This window comes from Mercenaria mercenaria, chromosome 9, assembly GCF_021730395.1.
Source record: "Mercenaria mercenaria strain notata chromosome 9, MADL_Memer_1, whole genome shotgun sequence".
In the NCBI taxonomy this organism is placed as follows: Eukaryota; Metazoa; Mollusca; class Bivalvia; order Venerida; family Veneridae; genus Mercenaria; species Mercenaria mercenaria.
The window spans coordinates 34,639,387-34,663,006 of NC_069369.1; the positions used below are offsets into that span (position 1 = coordinate 34,639,387).

At 35.2% G+C, this 23,620-nt stretch overlaps 1 protein-coding gene across 1 annotated transcript in view; it reads left to right on the forward strand.

Annotated features, from left to right (window-relative positions):
- The window catches only part of LOC123546104 (uncharacterized), a 29,633-nt gene extending 6,360 nt beyond the window's left edge, over positions 1–23,273 (forward strand). The window contains exons 4-16 of the mRNA XM_053551184.1: positions 656–746; positions 3,073–3,242; positions 3,757–3,842; positions 4,812–5,064; positions 5,615–5,670; positions 6,533–6,609; positions 7,076–7,325; positions 10,139–10,296; positions 14,413–14,532; positions 15,104–15,223; positions 15,453–15,594; positions 21,142–21,292; positions 21,590–23,273. Coding sequence (XP_053407159.1) covers positions 656–746; positions 3,073–3,242; positions 3,757–3,842; positions 4,812–5,064; positions 5,615–5,670; positions 6,533–6,609; positions 7,076–7,325; positions 10,139–10,296; positions 14,413–14,532; positions 15,104–15,223; positions 15,453–15,594; positions 21,142–21,292; positions 21,590–21,680 — 1,765 coding nt within the window. The 3' untranslated portion in view covers positions 21,681–23,273. The remainder of the gene's footprint in view (positions 1–655; positions 747–3,072; positions 3,243–3,756; positions 3,843–4,811; positions 5,065–5,614; positions 5,671–6,532; positions 6,610–7,075; positions 7,326–10,138; positions 10,297–14,412; positions 14,533–15,103; positions 15,224–15,452; positions 15,595–21,141; positions 21,293–21,589) is intronic.
- Positions 23,274–23,620: the final 347 nt, after the last annotated feature.

The following is a 23,620-nucleotide window of genomic DNA, read 5'->3' on the forward strand; positions in this document are numbered from 1 at the left end:
CCTCTGATTCATGTGGGGAAGTTGGCAGTTACTTGCGGAGAACAGGTTTGTACTGGTACAGAATCCAGGAACACTGGTTAGGTTAACTGCCCGCCGTTACATGACTGAAATACTGTTGAAAAACGGCGTTAAACACAAAACAAACAAACTTTTATCAAATCGTCACGGAAAACATACGCCTCGCGCAGGGCATTTGTACCAGAATATCTCATAAATACAAGTATACCGAACTTTCTAAAGTTTGTGCATATGATTTGACAACTTCCTTTTTGGTTGCAAGAGCTAAAAACAGAAGAAAAAAAACTTTGTTTCTTGTCACAAACTGCTAGTGGATGTTCACGAAATTAGGTCAGAAGCATTCTTTACCTTTCAGTTTCTCAAATTTGTTAAGGTAGTTCCACTTAAGTCTTGACTGCAATTACATGCTGCAAAAGCATAAAATGGAAAAATACCCTATAACAATTTGTGCTCTGAAAAGACTTAGAGCCGCTTGGTGGATATTCATCAAACTTTTTCAAATATATCACTGTATGGTATAATGGATCGTTTTTATGTTCATGTAGATAGTTCCACTTGACTGCACTTAGACAAAAGCTAAAAAAAAACACAATTATTAATAATTAGATTGATTTTCCATTTATCTTTGCTATTTTAGATGTGTACCTAAGGTATCCGAGCCAAGAACTCCAAACAGGGGGCCTCCAGCTCGAAGCCTTGATCTCACAGATAGTGAAATGGGGGAGGAGGTAATATAACTATTTTTTAGCTCGACTATTCGAAGAATAGTCTAGCTATTCTACTCACCCTGGCGTCGGCGTCGGCGTCGGCGTCGGTGTCGGCGTCGGCGTCGGCGTCACACCTTGGTTAAGTTTTTGCATGCAAGTACATACAGCCATCAATTAAAGGTATATAGCTTTGAAACTTATTTTTTCTTTTTCTAGGTCAATTACCAACCTCTCTGGGTCAAGTCCCATAACTCTGACATGTATTTTGAGCAAATTATGCCCCCTTTTGGACTTAGAAAATTTTGGTTAAAGTTTTACATGCAAGTTACTATCTCAAAAACTAATGCAGATATTGATTTGAAACTTCACATGTGTCTTCGGGGTTATAAAACTAGTTGATAGCAGCAAGTCCCATAACTCTGACTTTCATTTTGGCCAAATTATGCCCCCTTTTGGACTTAGAAAATTCTGGTTAAAGTTTTGCGTGCAAGTACATACAGCTATTTCTAAAAGGCATATAGATTTGAAACTTATTTTTTCTTTTTCTAGATCAATTACCAACCTCACTGGGTCAAGACCCATAACTCTGACATGTATTTTGAGCAAATTATGCCCCCTTTTAGACTTAGAAAATTTTGGTTAAAGTTTTACATGCAAGTTACTATCTCCAAAACTAATGCAGATATTGATTTGAAACTTCACATGTGTCTTGGGGTTATAAATCTAGTTGATAGCAGCAAGTCCCATAACTCTGACCTTCATTTTGGCCAAATTATGCCCCCTTTTGGACTTAGAAAATTCTGGTTAAAGTTTTGCGTGCAAGTACATACAGCTATTTCTAAAAGGCATATAGATTTGAAACTTATTTTTTCTTTTTCTAGATCAATTACCAACCTCACTGGGTCAAGTCCCATAACTCTGGCATGTTTTTTGAGCAAATTATGCCCCCTTTTAGACTTAGAAAATTTTGGTTAAAGTTTTACATGCAAGTTATTATCTCCAAAACTAATGCAGATATTGATTTGAAAGTTCACATGTGTCTTCGGGGTTATAAAACTAGTTGATAGCAGCAAGTCCCATAACTCTGACCTTCATTTTGGCCAAATTATGTCCCCTTTTGGACTTAGCAAATTCTGGTTAAAGTTTTGCGTGCAAGTACATACAGCAATTACTAAAAGGCATATAGATTTGAAACTTATTTTTTCTTTTTCTAGATCAATTACCAACCTCACTGGGTCAAGTCCCATAACTCTGGCATGTATTTTGGGCAAATTATGCCCCCTTTTGGACTTTGAAAATTCTGGTTAAAGTTTTACATGCAAGTTTCTATCTCCAAAACTAATGCAGATATTGAATTGAAACTTCACATGTGCCTTCGGGGTTATAAAACTAGTTGATAGCAGCAAGTCCCATAACTGATATGCATTTTGGTCAAATTATTCCCCCTTTTGAATTTAAAACTCTTTTGATATTTATCCTTTTTGGGTAATATTTTCCTGCTTCTGAGACAATATTTCGAATAGTCGAGCTTGGCTGTCTTACGGACAGCTCTTGTTAAATTGTGTACTACTATACTATGATGTGTATTGGATGCTGTTTATTTCATATCACTATGCAGCTTTTCACATTACCATTGAATGCACACCTACCATTTAATTATTTGATGCATGCAGCAAACTACAGTGAACAAAGTCAGAATATTATATATTATAAATAGTTAAAGGAATTCTTACAGATAAATGTTAAAACCTAGAAGCACCTTCTTTCGTTAGAAACTGTAAATATAAAGTTCAGACAAAGTGATCCAGTTTGTTCTATAGAGTATATAAAAGATAACACCGGTCAGTTGAGGTCAAAAGGAATAAGCCAAATGCTCACGTTATCCAGGGTTTAGGGTGATCAAAACAGGAAATATAATAAAAACAGCCAGTGTCCACATGAGTAGCTTGAGCAAGCCAAGATGTTTGAGCCATCAATGCTTCCAGGTGTTAAGCAAACAGTGTTTTGTTATATTTAAACACTCCTGTTTTCTGTAAAATACAGACCTGTGAAATAATTTATTTTCATGGGCATGAAATTGCTATGTCATGGGAACAGGAATTAATGGATTTCAACTATTGCATGTAAAATATAAGGATTTTATTTGTTTGTTGGGATTAATTTTCTTAGGCTTATAAAACCAAGAAATCCATGAAAGTAGTCCCCCCACGAATACTAATGACTTTGCAGTCTATAAAAACCTATTACCCCCTATATTCTGCACTATTAGCGACAGTCTTACAGAATTTAGCACAAATTTGTATATTTATTGAAATAATGATATAAATGACTTTTATTTGCTGCACAGACGCCTGAGCTGCGGTCAAGGTATCAGAAACCAGATGAGGTACTGTGTATCGATGCATCTCGGCAGACTGTGAATCCAGATGTTTCAGAGGTGGATATAAGAATTGGGGTAGACAAATCTCCAGTGAAAATAGTGTGCCATTCTCCTTCTAGAATAAATCATTCTCTAAGGTATGATTAGGTCTTATTGTCCCTAATTATTCAGTACAATTGGCATGCAAGTAAGAGTTTATATGGGGCTTTTTAGCTACAAGTCAGTTATAGATCACATTGACATTATGAACTTTGTTTTGTATTCACTCTACTGTGCTTTATTTCTGCAAAACTTAATTTCATAAAGTCAATAAATAATCTATTATCTATAGCCTGTATTTATTATTACGCAGTGTACTGAAATAAATCCATAGTGAAGCATATTCAGTGTAGTTCTTAGCCAGACCTTAAAAAATACTTTCTGAAGGAAAGGGGAAATTCTTTAAAATAAGGCGAAAACCTTTGGTATTTTGAAAATCGCAGACTATTTATTGAAATTTTGTTATTGTATCATTGTCAGTTAAGAATGGAAAATAACTCTTGAAGCTTCTTTTTGACTTTTATGTTAAGAGAATTTTTTTATAGAGAATACTAGTAGTTCATCTTAGACTGTAATATAGGTATGGACAATTTCTTTGTCTGTGTCTTTCAGGCAACATAATGCTGTGATAGATTCAGGGGAAAATATAAGACAATCGAGACACAGGACACCTGTGATAATGAAAGAGAAATTGCAAGGTTTGTATTAATACATTTCAGAACTTCCTTCATCCTTAATACTTGTATGGCACATCAGACATTAGTTTTTAGTACCTGAAAACTGACATCGTTCTCCTTAAGCATATGTTGAATTTTAAGTCAATTACTAGAAGTCAGTCGGCAGATAGTGACAGGCTTGTTTTCCTTCGTTAAGGTGTACCAGCCCCAAATTTCATATCTGGAAATAGGATAGGAACAATTACTACATATAGTTTATGTAAACATAGAATTAACAAGTTTATTTGTAGTAACAGTACTATGCATTAGTGTTAAAATAGTATGCAAAGAATACATGCATAGCTTAACACAGTATAAATGTGTACTACTATTGAAAAAAATGGATTTTTTTTAAAGATGACTGTTATTGCATAACATTTAATTATGGATGTAATTTTACATACACAATTGATTTATATATTTAGTAAAGTTAAATATTTTTGACAAGGATTTTTCACATTTGAAGTAAATATCTAAGACCAAATATTTTAAGTGAATGATGTGCAGAGGATAACTTTTACAGGGGCCGATATTTAAAGTCAGCCCATTCAGCTATAGACCCATTACAGGGCTCACTCTGCCATATGCCACATGAGCCTTTTGCTCTAAATCCCTGAAAGTGGCTCAGCATTTGTGTGGCTTTTAAAATGATGCTGTGTGCATACAAAATGTACATCCAATTTCAGTTGTAGTGATTTTGCAATGACACTGACTAAAATGTTTTGAGATAGTGTGATTCCCTACATTTTTTCTGGCATATATATGTTCCAACTTTAAAACAGATTAATTATTTTTACATTTCAAGTCAGTCAAGACGTCTATGTCAACTTAAACATTTTTCTTATCTATAAGACAATGTGCTCAATTTAGTCTTTACTGAAACAGTTTTGTGTGAAATGCAACAATTTCATTAGAAGCAAAACCTTTAGAATAATATTTTTGTACATGTAGATGATCATATTGATCCCTATACAGCCGTCCAGTCAATACCTATGACCCCTCCTCAACAGGACAGGCGAGTGCTCCAGTCCCTGTCGACCAACTACCCTCAACCAGACTTCAGTGATTCTGGGGGCTCGGATAAATTCTTGGTAGAGAGACTGGATGATAAATTCTCTATAGCCAGTGACAATGATACCAGTAGTGTGAAAGAATACACCGTGACTAATCATAAGTTGAAAGATAAAGAAGTGATGGGGGATAGGTAAATATGAGAATAATTTTTACCCATTTTACTTTCTGCGAGAATAAATTTTATTAATTTTTAAGAATTAATTCCAGCTGTGGCATCAAGTCAACATACTTTAGGGGTCATAGGTAGTGCCACCACGTTTGATCTATATTTCATGTAAAAGATATTTGAGGAATGCAAACGCAGTCCTGTGAAATTATGCTACAGTATATAATTATCTCTTTGTAGTTTTTGAATTCAGTCATGCTTCATACTGAAGTTCTGCTATATATTATTGATAAATTTATGAAAGGGTTTTTTTTTTTTCAAGGTAGAGCTGTATATTTCTATTTATGTTGCTGATTATTCAGTTGAAATATCGCAGACCTGTGTTGTAACTAAGCAGCAAAATTGGCCTGTAAGTTTGGCGTGTAAATTTGTTATGCTTGGATCTGAATCTGATTAATAAGGCTTCATTACTTTTCAAATATCATCATAGTTTATAAAAGTGGTATATAGTAAAGCCCTAAATCTTATAACATTATTTAATGAGTCACATGTACATTGTTTTTCTTTTATAAAGGGTACCATCCTCTACTAAAAAAGAGAAAAGGCCTGAGACTGCTAAAAAGAAGAAAGGTACGATTCTAATTTGGGCTAAGAAGAGCATTTATTACTGAATAAATTAAATTGTACCACATGAATTTTGTTGATTGTAAAAATATACTTCATTAGGATGTAACTCACAGCCTTGTGGTTCATAGTTTTGTGCACTCAATTTCCTTTGGAAAGTTCAATTTTTCTTTTTTATGTCTTAGTTATGTACTATTATGCAAGATCAGTCTAAAAGATAAGAAAAAGTTGTCTCTTGTCCATAGAGCCGGGTTGTATTTGCTTGTCTGAATTACACATACATATTCTACAAATCTGTTTGGCAGTATTATTGAAGTGTCATGCTGTCTGGCAACCATAAATACTTGGTTAAGTTATTGGCCTAACTGAAGTAAAATAATGGTTCAAACTTCTGATATGGAGGTCAAAACTTCTCTATTAAATCCATCCATCCAGGCCATTTGATTTATGAGACAGCGAAATCATTATCTATGTAAAATTATTTATTTGGAAGTTAGAACTATTTACATTATGCTTGAATTGTCTTAGTGTTGCAAGGACTGCATTTTGGTGTTTGAATGCACAGCTTAGTAATTAGTGTCAAAGCTTCTAAAACTATACTCCCCAAGATGGATATCAACTGTCTGCCATATATCTTTAACTGGTAATGTCGCAGTAATGTAAAATAAAACAGTGTATCATATGCTCATGTTTCAGTAACTTTAGTGAGATGTACATTGCAAATGACTTTACTCTAAACTGCAAAAAAGCGAAATCTGACAAAAAACTGTCCGATTTAAGAAATGAAACTTTTAAACTCCCCTAACAGGCAAACCCTTTTTGTATATAATTTGTACAAGTCAGAGAACTTGGACAATGTATTTTTCAGGACGCATGGTACCATCTAGGTATATGCAAGCTGCAGAGTCAAAGGTCAAGGCTTCATTATCATCAAGAATGGAGAAGGTACTTATTTGTTTGTTATTTATTCCCCTTTCTTTCTTTGAAGTGTTGCTTCAGCAGGTGATTGTTTGAAGTCGAACCACTTGCCCCTGGCTGCTGTTTAAAACCTCGCTTGGGGTGTTGAATTCTTGTGAGGAAGTCATCCTTCTGGTTGAGAGAATGCCCGGATTTCTACCTCGGTGCCTGTCTGATGTTAAAATACTGCTTGAAGGCGCACCAGGTGCTTCCTCGTCCTTGAATAGCTGGGAAGTCGCCATATCACCTATAATTATGTCAGTGTGATGTTAAACCCAACAAAAAATGAAAATTAAAACTTGCTAGTACAAACAAGCAAACCCTCTCATAAGTCTATGAGGTGTACATTATATCTATACTGTATAATCATTGTTACACATATTTAATTGTAGTGCACTATGCCTGTAGAATTTGAGCAGTTTCATCGTAAAAGTTTAATATTACATTTTTGCAGTCCTCATTTGACAAGACAAGTAAAACTAGTAAAAGCATGGATTATCCACAGTCAGTCAAGAAAAGTGCTAGAAAGGTGCGGCGAAATGTCACTAGGGATGCTGCACCAGAACGTCCCGTCACCCCGGACAACCAGTCTATCTCCTCTACAGGGGGTAAAACGTCAACGCCAACCATGGACGGGTCACATTTGTCTCATGATATGGATATAGACGCATCGGCTATACATCCTGAAGTCTCGCTACTTGCAGGTTTTTACAGTATTTTACTTTGAATTTGTTTTTTAGTTGACTGAAGTTGATGACTTTGGATTTCTAGCCCTAAGAAATTAGAAGGAAAGTTGGCTGTACTCATGAATTACCAACTTTTAATTATAATTGACTATGAATCACTTGCCCTTGATTGGTGTGAGTTTGAAACCTTGCTTGGGATGTAAAATTCTTCATGTGCGGAAGCCATCCAGCTGGCTTCAGGAAGGTTGGTTCTACCAGAGTGCATGTCAGTCCCAGAAATGATGTACAGATGGGCTCTTGGGGTCCTCCATCACCGTCAAAAGCTTGAAAAGTTGCCATATGACTTAAAATTGTGTCAATATAACTCTAATCACAACAAAAACAAGATTAATTGTAATTGATTTATGATTGGTTTTTGTATTAACATTGCTTTCTGTTTGTAAAATTTTGATGTTAAGTATCTTATAACACAATCATTAAGATAAAGTTTTTAAAATTTCTAAATAAATTTTCTGATCTCTTCACATATTTAAGGTTTTTGTGTATTTTTAGCTCACCTGTCACAAAGTGACAAGGTGAGCTTTTGTGATCGCGCGGTGTCCGTCGTCCGTCGTCCGTCCGTGCGTCCGTGCGTGCGTCCGTAAACTTTTGCTTGTGACCACTCTAGAGGTCACATTTTTCATGGGATCTTTATGAAAGTTGGTCAGAATGTTCACCTTGATGATATCTAGGTCAAGTTCGAAACTGGGTCACATGCCGTCAAAAACTAGGTCAGTAGGTCTAAAAATAGAAAAACCTTGTGACCTCTCTAGAGGCCATAATTTTCAATGGATCTTCATGAAAATTGGTCAAAATGTTCATCTTGATGATATCTAGGTCAAGTTCGAAACTGGGTCATGTGCGGTCAAAAACTAGGTCAGTAGGTCTAAAAATAGAAAAACCTTGTGACCTCTCTAGAGGCCATATGTTTCTCAAGATCTTCATGAAAGTTGGTCAGAACGTTCACCTTGATGATATCTAGGTCAAGTTCGAAACTGGGTCACGTGCCATCAAAAACTAGGTCAGTAGGTCAAATAATAGAAAAACCTTGTGACCTCTCTAAAGGCCATATTTTTCATGGGATCTGTATGAAAGTTGGTCTGAATGTTCATCTTGATGATATCTAGGTCAAGTTCGAAACTGGGTCACGTACCTTCAAAAACTAGGTCAGTAGGTCAAAAAATAGAAAAACCTTGTGACCTCTCTAGAGGCCATATATTTCATGAAATCTTCATGAAAATTTGTCAGAATGTTCACCTTGATGATATCTAAGTCAAGTTCGAAAGTGGGTCACGTGCCATCAAAAACTAGGTCAGTAGGTCAAATAATAGAAAAACCTTGTGACCTAACTAGAGGCCATATTTTCCATGGGATCTGTATGAAAGTTGGTCTGAATGTTCATCTTGATAATATCTAGGTCAAGTTTGAAAGTGGGTCACGTGCCGTCAAAACTAGGTCAGTAGGTCAAATAATAGAAAAACCTTGTGACCTCTCTAAAGGCCATATTTTTCAATGGATCTTCATGAAAGTTGGTCTGAATGTTCATCTTGATGATATCTAGGTCAGATTCGAAACAGGGTCATGTGCGGTCAAAAACTAGGTCAGTAGGTCTAAAAATAGAAAAACCTTGTGACCTCTCTAGAGGCCATACTTGTGAATGGATCTCCATAAAAATTGGTCAGAATGTTCAACTTGATGATATCTAAGTCAAGTTCGAAAGTGGGTCACGTGCCATCAAAATGTAGGTCAGTAGGTCAAATAATGAAAAAATGTTGTGACCTCTCAAGAGGCCATATTTTTCATGGGATCTGTATGAAAGTTGGTCTGAATGTTTATCTTGATGATATCTAGGTCAAGTTTGAAACTGGGTCAACTGCGATCAAAAACTAGGTCAGTAGGTCTTGAAATAGAAAAACCTTGTGACCTCTTTAGAGGCCATACCCTTGAATGGATCTTCATGAAAATTGGTCAGAATGTTCACCTTGATGATATCTAGGTCAAGTTTGAAACTGGGCCACGTGCCTTAAAAAACTAGGTCAATAGGTCAAATAATAGAAAAACCTTGTGACCTCTCTAGAGACCATATTTTTCAATGGATCTTCATGAAAATTGGTCAGAATTTTTATCTTTATAATATTTAGGTCAAGTTCAAAACTGGGTCACATGAGCTCAAAAACTAGGTCTCTATGTCAAATAATAGAAAAAACGTCATACTCAAAACTGGATCATGTGGGAAGAGGTGAGCGATTCAGGACCATCATGGTCCTCTTGTTCTAACTGACAGATCGCAAAAGTTTGTTGTCTGTTACTTTAATACTGCATCTTATTAATAAAACGTTCCATTCTGGAAATCATCATATGCAATTGTATCAACTTAATTCATCACCTCAACGCAACAAAGTCGTATCTTATTATAAATTTATAATAAGATATTACTTTGTTGCATTGAGATGATGTTATGTCTTTTGCTTGATATGGGTTGCCCTTCTTTTCTGTAGAATTGAACCAAGTTCAGGCTGTCATGTATGGAAGCCACCCAGCTGGATTTGTTGAAAGACACTGTCTCTAAAATGAAGTTAAGAAAGACACCTGGGGTCTTCCTCCACCAGTTTAAATTTAGAAAGTCTCAGTGTGGCCTAAATGATGTTAGTGTGACTAAAATCAAACAAATATTGTAAATTTAGACTTGACAGAGATGAATGTGAGATCAGGAAATTTATGAAGGAGGTTTCCAAAATTTTTTGGAAAACTGATTATTTTTGACAGACTCATACTGTTTTGTGTTTCTGTAGGTGATACATCCCGGCTCCATCAGTCAGCAGGAAAGCCTGGTAGTGGAAAAACAAGATCTAGATTGAAACAAGACTTACGAGATGAATTAATGGGACAGTCTATATTATCTAACGTCTCAATGTGTAACCAGTCAGTATTAGCATCTAAACCTAAACAGGTAAGCGTTAATAGTTGTAACTCCTATGAATAAGGGAGACTAATCCTGCAGGCTTAGTTAAATGTCTAGTTAAAAGGGAGTTAATTGGGACGAGGCGTATTATTGGCATTTCATTGAAACTTCGCATAATCATAGAGGCCATTGAGACAAAGTGCAGTGTCATTCAAAGAACCATAACTCTACCTTACCTAGTTTTTTAAATTATCTCCCTTTATTATACAAAATAAGGCTTGTCTGGAGCATTACTTGAAAAGTATTAATGGTATTTCATTGAAACTTCACATAATCATAGAGGCCACTGACGGAAAGTGCAGTGTCAAAGAACCATAACTCTACTGACCTAGTTTTTGAATTATCTCCCTGTATTATACAAAATAAGGCTTGTCCGTCCGGAGAGAAACTTGAAAAGTATTAATGGCATTTCATTGAAACTTCACATAATCATAGAGGCCATTGAGACCAAGTGCAGTGTCAAAGAACCATAACTCTACCTTACCTAGGTTTTGAATTATCTCCCTTTATTATACAAAATAAGGCTTGTCTAGAGCATTACTTGAAAAGTATTAATGGCATTCCATTGAAACTTCGCATAATCATAGAGGCCATTGACGGGAAGTGCAGTGTCAAAGAACCATAAATCTACTTTACCTAATTTTTGAATTATCTCCCTTATTATACAAAATAAGGCTTGTCCGGAGTATAACTTGAAAAGTATTAATGGCATTTGATTGAAACTTCACATGAGCATACTGGCCATTGAGACAAAGTGCAGTGGTAAATAATCATAACAAATTATCTCCCTTTATTATACAAAATAAGGCTTGTCCGGAGCATTACTTGAAAAGTATTAACGGCATTTCATTGAAACTTCACAAAATGATAGAGGTCATTGACGGGAAGTGCAGTGTCATTCAAAGAACCATAACTATCTAGGTTTTGAATTATCCCCCTTTATTATACAAATAAGGCTTGTACGGAGCATTACATGAAAAGTATTAATGGCATTTCATTGAAACTTCACAAAATGATAGAGGCCATTGACGGGAAGTGCACTGTCAAAGAACCATAACTCTGCTTTACCTACTTTTTTAATTATCTCCGTCAAGCACATGATGCATCATTCGGTTTTACAGATTCCTTGTTTTTCATATAGCTTGCTACATGGATAGAGGGCAATGTGGAGAATATGTACATCTGTTTATTTTGTAAAAACTACGGTTGCTTCGGCAACAAATAATTAAAAAGTGTGACAAAAAATGAATCAAGTGATAGCAAAAAGTCAAGAGATTTTGTATAATAACACTTCATAGAATAAAAAACGTATTAAGATTATGCATTTTATTTAATTTTCTCTGTTCTTCTGTCTGCCCATTTTTCAATATGTCTGTCAAAGAAGAGGGGTTATGCCATAGGTTACATGTATAAAAGATTTTTACATGAAACCTGCTACATTAATAGGAGGCAGTATGAATAAAATGCACATCATGATATTTTATCCATCTGTATGCCTTGTTATCTGTCTGTCTGTTCATGTGTCAGACTGAGTCACAAATGATGGATCCCATGGTAACTTGGTGCAAGAGATTTTTTCTTGAAACCTGGTTTATTGATGGTGGACAATTTGGAGAAAAATACTGGTCCTTTCCTCAAACTGCAGTTTAAAACAGAACGGTTTCTATGGTAGCATAGTTAAAATAAGACAAATTATGAATCCTTCATTAACTTGGGCTGCCCCTGTATCCTAATGGTAGAGACCCAGCTTTGAGTGCAGAAGGTTGGGGGATTCAATCCCTGGACACATCATACCAAAGAATTGAAAAATGGTAACAGTAGCTCCCTTGCTTAAATTAAAGTTCAGCATTAAAACAGAATCTAAATTTCCTTCTCTCATGCTGTCGTGGTGATGGAATGTGGTGTCAGTAGTGATTAATGTAAGTTGTAGAAATTGTTCTCAATCAGGTAAGATTGGTATAAAGTAACTTTTTGAAAGTACATGAGATGTTTTCATTATATCTATTAGAGTTATAAAGAGCAATAAGAAGAATATACAGGTCATTGCTTTTTTTTAGCTCACCTGTCACAAAGTGACAAGGTGAGCTTTTGTGATCGCGCGGTGTCCGTCGTCCGTCGTGCGTCCGTGCGTCCGTAAACTTTTGCTTGTGACCACTCTAGAGGTCACATTTTTCATGGGATCTTTATGAAAGTTGGTCAGAATGTTCATCTTGATGATATCTAGGTCAAGTTCGAAACTGGGTCACGTGCCATCAAAAACTAGGTCAGTAGGTCTAAAAATAGAAAAACCTTGTGACCTCTCTAGAGGCCATATATTTCACAAGATCTTCATGAAAATTGGTCAGAATGTTCACCTTGATGATATCTAGGTCAAGTTCGAAACTGGGTCACGTGGGGTCAAAAACTAGGTCAGTAGGTCTAAAAATAGAAAAACCTTATGACCTCTCTAGAGGCCATATTTTTCATGAGATCTTCATGAATATTGGTCAGAATGTTTATCTTGATGATATCTAGGTCAAGTTCGAAACTGGGTCACGTAGGTTCAAAAACTAGATCATTAGGTCTAAAAATAGAAAAACCTTGTGACCTCTCTAGAGGCCATATTTCTCAATGCATCTTCATGAAAATTGGTCAGAATGTTCATCTTGATGATATCTAGGTCAAGTTCGAAACTGGGTCACGTGGGGTCAAAAACTAGGTCAGTAGGTCTAAAAATAGAAAAACCTTGTGACCTCTCTAGAGGCCATATTTTTCATGAGATCTTCATGAATATTGGTCAGAATGTTCACCTTGATGATATCTAGGTCAAGTTCGAACCTGGGTCATGTGGGGTCAAAAACTAGGTCAGTAGATCTAAAAATAGAAAAACCTTGTGACCTCTCTAGTGGCCATATTTCTCAATGGATCTTCATGAAAATTGGTCAGAATGTTCACCTTGATGATATCTAGGTCAAGTTTGAAACTGGGTCATGTGCGGTCAAAAACTAGGTCAGTAGGTCTAAAAATAGGAAAACCTTGTGACCTCTCTAGAGGCGATATTTTTCAATGGATCTTAATGAAAATTGGTCAGAATGTTTACCTTGAAGATATCTAGGTCAGGTTCAAAACTGGGTCAAGTGGGGTTAAAAACTAGGTCAGTAGATCTAAAAATAGAAAAACCTTGTGACCTCTCTAGAGGCCATATTTTTCATGAGATCTTCATGAATATTGGTCAGAATGTTCATCTTGATGATATCTAAGTCAGATTCGAAACTGGGTCACGTGGGTTCAAAAACTAGGTCAGTAGGTCTAAAAATAGAAAAAACCTTGTGACCTCTCTAGAGGCCATATTTCTCAATGGATCTTCATGAAAATTGATGAGAATGTTCAGCTTGATGATATCTAGGTCAGGTTCGTAACTGGGTCACGTGCGATCAAAAACTAGGTCAGTAGGTCGAAAAATAGAAAAACCTTGTGACCTCTCTAGAGGCCATATTTTTCACGAGATCTTCATGAAAATTGGTGAGAATGTTCACCTTGATGATATCTAGGTCAAGTTTAAAAGTGGGTCACGTGCCTTCAAAAACTAGGTCATTAGGTCAAATAATAGAAAAACCTTGTGACCTCTCTAGAGGCCATATTTTTCAATGGATCTTCATGAAAATTGGTCAGAATTTTTTATCTTGATGATATCTAGGTCACATGTGCTCAAAAACTAGGTCACTGTGTCAAATAATAGAAATAACGATGTCATACTCAGTTGAACACTGGGTCATGTAGAGATAGGTGAGCGATTCAGGACCATCATGGTCCTCTTGTTTCGCTTCTTCAGAAGTTATATTTGCTTTCAGCAAGAAAAGATACACATTTCATATCAATGTCATAAGTGATATAATTATGCCTCTACCAGTATGGGACTTCAATTACTGGGCAGTAGTCTGTTTAAACTGTTCAGCAATCTGTTTTAATAATTCTGACTTTAAAAGTTGTTCATAATGCTTCTTTGACACTATAATTGTGAAATTTATCCATTTTTGTGATTGCTTTATCCTTTTGGCACAGCAGTTTAAAAGAATTATGGGTCTTCAAGTATAAGTGTTTGATCAAGTTTTGAATTGCTTACAGAAACTGGATGCAAAGACTGTACAGCAGAAGCTAGACCTCCTCTACATGTATAATCTACAGTGGGCGTTTCTGGAAGCAAAAGCCAAGAAGACATTTCATGAACAGGAAAAACAAGCAATGGTTTGTGTTTCAGTTTGCTTATGCATTTATAATTGCCAACCAGGAAGAAACTAGGACACACAGTCCCTACTGTATGTGCAGCATGGTATTAAGTGAAACTTGCATTATATAATGATATTTCTTACTGTGTATACTTTAAATACTGCCTTATCTCTGTGACCCAGTTGTTAAGGTCACAGTTTTTAATTTATTTGCACCTCACCACTTTGGATGTAGATAAGCCATCCAGTTGGTTCTTTCCAAGTTGTGACTGAAATTCTGTCTTCGAATCCCATGAGAATGCCATCCATCCAGCTGGCTTAACAGAATGTCGACAGTTCTTACAAGATGCATACCACACCTGAAATGATACCAGAAGGGGCTCCTAAAGTGTACCACCACCATCAAAAGTGGGAAATCCGCCTTTTCAGTTTTGACCTAAAATTGTATTCGTTTGACTTTCAGCCCAGCGAATTGAAAAACAGAAACTGTCTCTAGCTTTTGTCAGAAATTGAACGTTATAGTCATTGCTTAAATAAAAAGAAGTGGTCAAGTGCACCATTATTTAAGATATTATGTTACCTTTTTTCAGGCACAAATCTACGGCTTATATGAGGAGGTAGAGAATTTACGGAAAGTAAAGTCTGAGAGGGAGCAGCAGCATGCTCGATTCCGACATACAAACATTACAGATAATCTGGCTGAAGTTCAGGTAACTGTTTGAGACAGAATGCAGATAGGGTTTGAGTTTTACATTTACCAACTTGTCTATTTGCATCTTAGATTTCCTGCAAAATTTACATAAATGATAATCATATAGTACTTGTGAAAGTTGCAAGGATAGTTTAACATGTTAAAAAAAGTTGATGAATTTCTAATATGAGGTAACAGTTTGCAGGAAAAAAATGTTATTTTAACATTTTCCTATATATATGTTACAGCGACAGTGCCTGGGTCCAGTGGTAAATAATTTACCCTCCTTACAAAAACAGTACAGTAACTTGGCGTATGCGCTCGATACAACCAGGCATCAGATTCCCACCAAAGATATACATTTACCTGAAAACGAAGAACAGTTTCAAGGTAAGAGCTGTTTACCACGCTTTGACACATAGTATTAACTTTTTTAACATGATTTTAAGATTTTTTGTTAGAAGTTGTCAGCAGTTAAAGCTGAAAAAATAAAAATTAGAATGTATTGACCAAAAAATGATTCAGAATTATTAAAGTAAAGTGTAGATGGTTTATAAACCTTTTGAATAAATCTTTCTGGTTCCCCAAAAATTTTGTGGGGAGGCACTTAGAGTTGCCATTGTCCGTCCGTCTTTGTGTCCGTCCCGTCCGTCCAAGTTTTAATTTGGATTTCACACAGCCAGACCAGAGTCATTGCCCTTGACTTAGTCAAAAATATACATAAGTTTTGAGTCGCATGTATCTCAAAAAGTATTTGACCCAGTATTATGAAACATTACAGGAATATTATTCAGCATGTGAAGTTGTGCACCTGGGGTTTTGTTTAGAGATATCACTCAGCCAGACCAAAGTTATGGACCTTGACTTAGTCAAAAATATGCATAAATTGGATACAAAATTGTGTCACACATATCTCAAAAAGTGTTTGACCTAGGGTCATGAAAGATTATAGGAATATTATTCAGCATGTTAAGTTACGCACCTTGGATTTTGTTTTGGATTTCTTTGATTGTCAAAAATATGCATAAATGAGATGCAAGTTTGTGACGCATGTATCTCTAAAAGTTTTAGACTTAGAGTCATAACATATTAGGGGATTGTTATATAGCATGTGAAGTTATGCACCTGGTCTTCTGTTTAGGATATCACTCAACCAGGCAGGAGTCCTGGTCCTTGACTTATTGGAAAATACACATAAAGTGCTTAAGTTTGTGTTGCATTTATCTTCAAATATTTCACCTAGAGTCATGAAACCATATAGGAATATTATCAAGCATGCGAATTTGTGCACCAGAGTTTTTTTTATTTTGCTGTGCAAGACCAGTGTTATGGCCCTTGACTAAGTCAAAAAAATAAACATTGTGCACCATGTATCTCGGAATGTACTTAACCTAGTGTCAGAGAATATCAGAGGATTGTTTTATAGCACTGTTGTTGTGCCCCTGTGGTTCTCTTTTGGATTTCACTCAGTTAGGCCAGAGTTATGGTCCGTCACTTAGTTAAAAATACACATAAAGTTCTTAAACGTTTGTATTGCAAAGATCTTAAAAAAATATTTAACTTGGAGTCATGAAACCAAGTATATTGACAGGAATGAACACATCTAGTTTTTACAAATTAATTTTCAAATTGCAATCATGTGCACTGCCTGTATTAACTGTGCATTTAGTTTGCCTCTGAAGCAGAATGGTTCATGATCACTTTTGAGTGCAGGGGCCAGGGGTCCATTCATTGTCATGCCAGAGACATGTATTGGCAATAGTACTGGTTGCTCCCTTGGTCCAGCAGTAACACTGTCTCACTGGGAAACCAGGTGCTGTGTGTTTGATCCCTAGCTTCTCCCACTAAAATTTACAAACATTATGAGTCCGATGTATGGGTGCTTTACACCTGGCAGGCTAAAGAACAAGGGAAACTTCTAGAATTCATGCGTCTTCTGTATATTGCACTATCAGCTAATTAAGGTGGTTCGCGGGGTTCCTACGAAAATTTCGAAGTATGAGATATAAGACTGATATTAAGAATGTATGTACTAACATATCCTGTCTTTCATTTGGAGAAAAAAGAAAATCGTTCCGAGTCCACATTTCCTTTGAAGAGCGCCACCTGGCGGCATATGTATTTTTCAAGGGAAATCGCCGTTTTACTGTAATAATCTCATTAAAATTAAAGTTATTACATTTTTTCAAACTCGGGAATATAGCTAAATTCAATGTTATTGTTTACATGTTGCGTTTTGTAAATTATTTCATTTGGAAAATGCGTAGATAAAGAGATATCCGTAGTAGGGGTGGGGGAAAATAACGAAAATAGTCAATGTATTTCATGGCCGTTAAGCCGAAATAAAATAAAACGGAACGGTCAAAGTTCTTGATTTTTAAATATATTCTTCTTTAATCATTTCTGAACAAGAAAATAAAATAAAAATAGGGGGTCTTCACGGCAGATTTTTTGCAAATTTACTTTTTATTTGTTTTGGTAAAGTAAATTTTGTGACGTTGATGCACAATGACGGTGTTAACGTCGCGCAAACGCTGGTTTCATTATATCTTTTATTGATATAAACAGGACCTTCAGAGTTCACAAAAATCTTTAGAATCTTTTTTATTTGAATATATTCACATGATGTACATTGTTGCGTATTTTGCAGTCAAAGTATATTATCTAGTAATATATATCAGAGTCAGTTAGAGCTACTTGCCCACAGTTTCGGTGAAATTTTTCAACATGTTCATGTTCACCAAGTTTGGCACAAAATGTGAATATGTCGCGCTAAAACATGTACTATAACTACTGAATATGGTATAAGTGGTTGAATTTTTATGAAAATGTTTAATCTTGCATAACTCGCGTATCTGGCTCCGTATTTAAGTGTTAGTAAAGTGTTGGGGGGACGGGGGTGGGGGTGTAGAAAAAATCTTATCAGTTTATCCGCTATGAATTAAAACGGAGCTGTCAAAATTCTTTATTTTCAAACATAGGTTTCTTTAATTATTCCCTGACAAGAAAATAGAAAAAAAAAGAGTAATTTGCAAATTTACATTGAGCCATGTGAAAAACAACATTGTGGCTTTCGACCAGCATGGATCCAGTCGAGCCTGCGCATCCACGCAGTCTCGTCAAGACTCCATGCTGTTCGCTTTCAAAGCCTATTGCAATTAGAGAAACTGTTAGCGAACAGCATGGATCCTGACCAGACTGCGCGGATGCAAAACCATTATGTTGGTTTTCTCATGGCGCGGCTCATTTTACTTTTTGTATGAAATGTTTAAGTGCGAAACTGAACGACATTCCTTATTGTTTTTCAATATTTCAAGTGACTAGCTAACAACGAAGATACAAGATACGAAATGTGGTGAAACTGTTTTCCAGACAAAAATGAAATACATTTTTAACGAAAAAGAACATTTTGAAGGGTGGCTAAAACATCAATATGTTTCTTTTTTGTTATGATATGTAACTTTATTTAGAGGTTTTGATTTTCATTATAATTCTAATTGTGTATTATATTTATTGCTTTTTAAACCTATATTGAATATTTTCAATAAATAAAATCATGGAATCTTAAGCAGATGATGGATAAATGAGATAATGCCTCTTACGGTAAAAATGTACTTCAGTCTGTGAACTTGAAACCGTTACTTGAATAAAGCTCATTTTGGTGCCGCTTAGTGCATTAAATTTACAACGTCAACGTGAATGCACAATGCAAACCGTATTGAGGGAAAACTTGCTTCAAAATGACAGAAAAAAAACAAACTCTAACTCATTTCGCTTCAAAACATTCAGAAAATAATATAAAACAGATACAGTCGAAGCAGACGCTATTTTAGGATGGAAAGATGGAAGAAGGGTGGTTTAACTGAGGCTACTGTTGCGAAAGGTTTAGAGGCATGCGTTCATTGTTCAGACCCGCTGTTTCTGTCAGATGTTTTCAAGGAAACGCACTTTCGACATGGTTCACTGTTGTACATACAAAAAGTTTCGATTATAGAATTTTGGCGGCAAATTGGGATTATTCTTATTTGAAGAAGGGTTTATTCCAAAATCGAAGTATGGTATTCCAGTGCTGAATGTAATATCAAAAAAGTAACCACTATGACTTCATCTCGTGCATTTCTTTTGGTGTTTCAAAAATTTTAAAAGACGGATAAAACTAAGAAATAAATAAAAGCACCATTTACATGTACTTTGAAATGTTTTCGCCAGAATGCTGAAAACAAAATATTTGACTGGTATTTTGTGTAAAAGTGCATTTTGACGCAGATGCGAATAAATTCGGATATTTCAGGACTGCAAGTCCCTGCAGACCTGGAAGGCCTGTATAAATTACAGACCCCTGTATATACCGGATTCAAGCAATTTGAATGAAAATTATCCTTAATGTATATATTTTGTGACCATTGTAATACTATCTCTAACCTTTTGTCAGTATATTATACATATTATACACTAAATGCATGCTGTCGTACAAAAATTGGCATATTTTTGCCGTGCGCTCCGATTGATAATCAGTTCAGTACATGGGCAGAAGACCGCTCAAGCTATGACAGACTTCAATGAGCAACACTGCATAAAGAATGTCCGTGACATTGAGCGCAAAGTGAACAGAAGTTACGATATGCAAGCATCAAATGGGGATTTTACATTTATGCGTTTTGAAGCGCCTTGTCAGATTTTTCTGTTGATTTTATTTTCACAGTTTTGCATATCATGGATCACAAATGTATCATAATTAAAATGATTATAGTGAAGTCTACAAGCAACCACCGACTGGATACATTCCTCAATGAATTACTGTGATCATTGCGTTGGAGATCCACGGCTTAAAAATGTACCATGAATTGATTACAGTGAAGTCTTCATGCATTAAGTTAGCTCTAAAACTGTTTCAAAAATGGATGAAACAATTTAGCAGATGCGTATTGTTTGCACGCAATGCTAATTACGACTCCAGTATTCAGAAATCCATGTGAATATAGACTCTGTTCTTGCAGACAGTCTAATAGAATTTGAGACAGGCTGAAATTTTAATACCCTGACAGAAACGGCATGCGTGTCCGTGGTCATCATTTTAAATGACATTTTACATAATAATATGTACAAAATAATTAGCGTCTTTAAGGAAATTGTTGAACTGACATTGAAGTACATTTCTAGATGACATACTTAGATTGTAAATTACTTAACACTGTAAATAATGTGAATCTATTTAATAAAAATATTTCATTTTTCTGTACTTTCATCATCCTGTATATACAAAAATGTATCTTTAAAGGACATAATGAACAAAATGTTTGTGTGACGTTAACACCATAAATGACGTATCAACGTCACAATATTTACATTACCAAAACAAATAAAAAGTAAATTTACAAAAAATCTGCCGTGAAGACCCCCTATTTTTATCTTATTTTCTTGTTCAGAAATGATTAAAGAAGAATATATTTGAAAATCAAGAACTTTGACCGTTCCGTTTTATTTTATTTCGGCTAAACGGCCATGAAACACATTGAATATTTTCGCCATTTTTCCCCCACCCCTACTACGGATATCTCTTTATTTAAGCATTTTCTAAATGAAATAATTTACAAAATGCAACATGTAAACAATAACATTGAATTTAGCTATATTCCTGAGTTTGAAAAAATGTAATAACTTTAATTTTAATGAGATTATTACAGAAAAACGGCGTTTTCCTTTGAAAAATACATGTGCCGCTAGGTGGCGCTCTTCAAAGGAAATTTGGACTCGGAATGATTTTCTTTTTCCTCCAAATGAAAGACAGGTTATTTGAGTACATACAGACTTAATATCAGTCTTATATCTCATACTTCGAAATTTTGGTAGGAACCCCGTGAACCACCTTAAGAGATATTCCAACTGTTGTATTTTGGTAACCAATACAAGCCTGTAACACTGTTGTCACTATTTCAGCTAAACTTGAAGCACAATTATTGGAGAGTGAGAGATTACTTGGAGAAGTCAGTGCTGTTACTAGGCAGGACGTACCTACAATAAGTGCCATGGGCAATGCTATGGTAACCATGGAACAAGCTGTTGAAGGAATGGAGGAAGAATTAAGAAAGTAAGAGCTTTTATGCTGATTAAAGTTAAGTGTTTACACAGAGCTTCTGTTTAATGCCCTTTTGAATTGATTGAATGGGAGAAAAAGTCCATAAGAAATACTTGAATTTTGAAGATAATTGTATGAATTTCAATAGAATCTTGAATTTCTGTTTTTAAAAGTCTATTTCAGTAAAAGTAATCTTTTGTTTTTAACAATATGCAAGACTGTAAATTCATGTAAATTTGATCATTCATGTACAAGAATGTGTAACCTTGACTTATAATATGCTAGTTCCACGGTTTCTGTATTTTACAGGAGTCGTGAATTGTTAGCAGCAACAGAGACTTTAACTATGCACGAGTGCTCATTACGTGTACAAGAAATACAACTGCTTGACCAGTCCTGAGACCATGATATAACAGCAAAAAACTACACTTGACTGAAGAAGTGTTTACATGGCAGTCCCTCCAAGCATCTTGAGACAATGGAATTTCTATTTATAGCAGAGTGATAAATGTTCAGCCGTTAGAGTGATCATAAATCATATTTAAAAAATGTGAATTATTAACAGATTTTTGGTAAAACAAATGCTCCTGTTACAAATTGAGTGTGATTTTAACAACATACGGTTTCTTGAAGAATTGCAGTCTAGTACAAAGTCCAAATTCTGAAAGGTTTAGAGATTTTCAAAACAATTTAGAATCTCTCTTTACATTTAAATATTTTGCATGTTTATTTACATAATATTTAGTACATAGTTTCTATTTCTTTTGTTGCTTCTTTATGATTTATAAATTTTGTTCAAGCTCCACATACATTTTTTTGTGATTGATGTATAAATGTTTTACTTTCAATGATGGAAAGAAAACATTAGAATGTGCACAGATTGTTTGATAGATAATTTATTGCTATTACACTTTCCTGAAATAAATTAACTAAATGTACAAAAAAGATGTAGTGCATTTCTTGTGTAGAAATAATTTATTTTCAAACATTTTTGGAGCACTTTCATTTTGGGCAAATTAACCTTTTATTTTTCTTGTTGCCAAAATGTAATACTATATATATAGTCTTTCCTGCAAGATGTACATTATTTAATCAGTAGAGCCCACACATGTCCTGTTGACTCTCGGTCAGATGCCATAGATTTGAAAAGACCATTGGTCTGTTACTGGGACATCGTGGGGATATTCATCATGGGATCTGTGATGGGTTCATAGTGGGATATGTTACAGGGCCATTGTGGGATCTGTTACACGGCCATCATTTGATCTGTAATATGAAAACACTGTTTACTAACATTATATTGAAAGGATGTTGAAATGAATGGCATTTATTCTGTGTCGTAGTTCGATACCAGTAACTTGTGTGAAAGGAAATAGGATAGATTCATTTGAAAAAGAGGAATAAGGAACTGAGAAATATAAATATAAATATAAATTTCCATGCAGAAATTTTTCTCTTGCTGCACTGGCAGGTCACTTACAGGCAGAGATTTCTTCTGCATAGTGCAGTGTGGTGGAACTTTGTTAAGGTTAAACCTGTTAGTCAGTTTTAATTTAAGAAGTAGGATTACAGTGATGTTATAACATGTTAACCCTTAGCCTGCTAACTTTCTAAACTGCAAAACGGACTGGTTCATCACTCAGTTTTTATTCGAAGGGGTGTTCACTGAAAATTATTTACTGACTGAATAGCAAACAGTGCAGACCATGATCAGCCTGCACGGATGTGCAGGCTGATCTTGGTCTGCACTGGTCGCAAAGGCAGAATCACTTGCCGCCAGCAGGCTAAAGGTTAATGATGCAAGAGGGAAATGCCAGTAACTATTTCTTTGTTAGGTAAGGTATATACATGTCTGTGATGTAGATTGTAGATAAATTATTTCTTTGTAATTAGTACAAATGTACGTTACACCAAGTTTTTACTTCTGCTAGTTTTCATTTTGTAAATTATTTTAACTATATATTGTAGTGATATTAAAGCAACAGAAATAATACACTGTTATTATCTTTTACCTGTATTCCTTAAAGATATGTTATGCCCATGTTTCATATTTGAAAATATGAACAATTATTGAAAGGTGTCTATATAAACAAAATAATATGCTTGTGCTTATAAACGGGATTGTTACATTACTGCCTAGTCCATATTTTGTACTAAGGACCAGTCCATATTTTGTATTAAATACCAGTCCATATTTTGTACTAAAGACCAGTCCATATTTTGTACTCAATACCAGTCCATATTTTGTACTAAATACCAGTCCATATTTTGTACTAAGGACCAGTCCATATTTTGTACTAAGGACCGGTCTATATTTTGTACTAAGGACCAGTCCATATT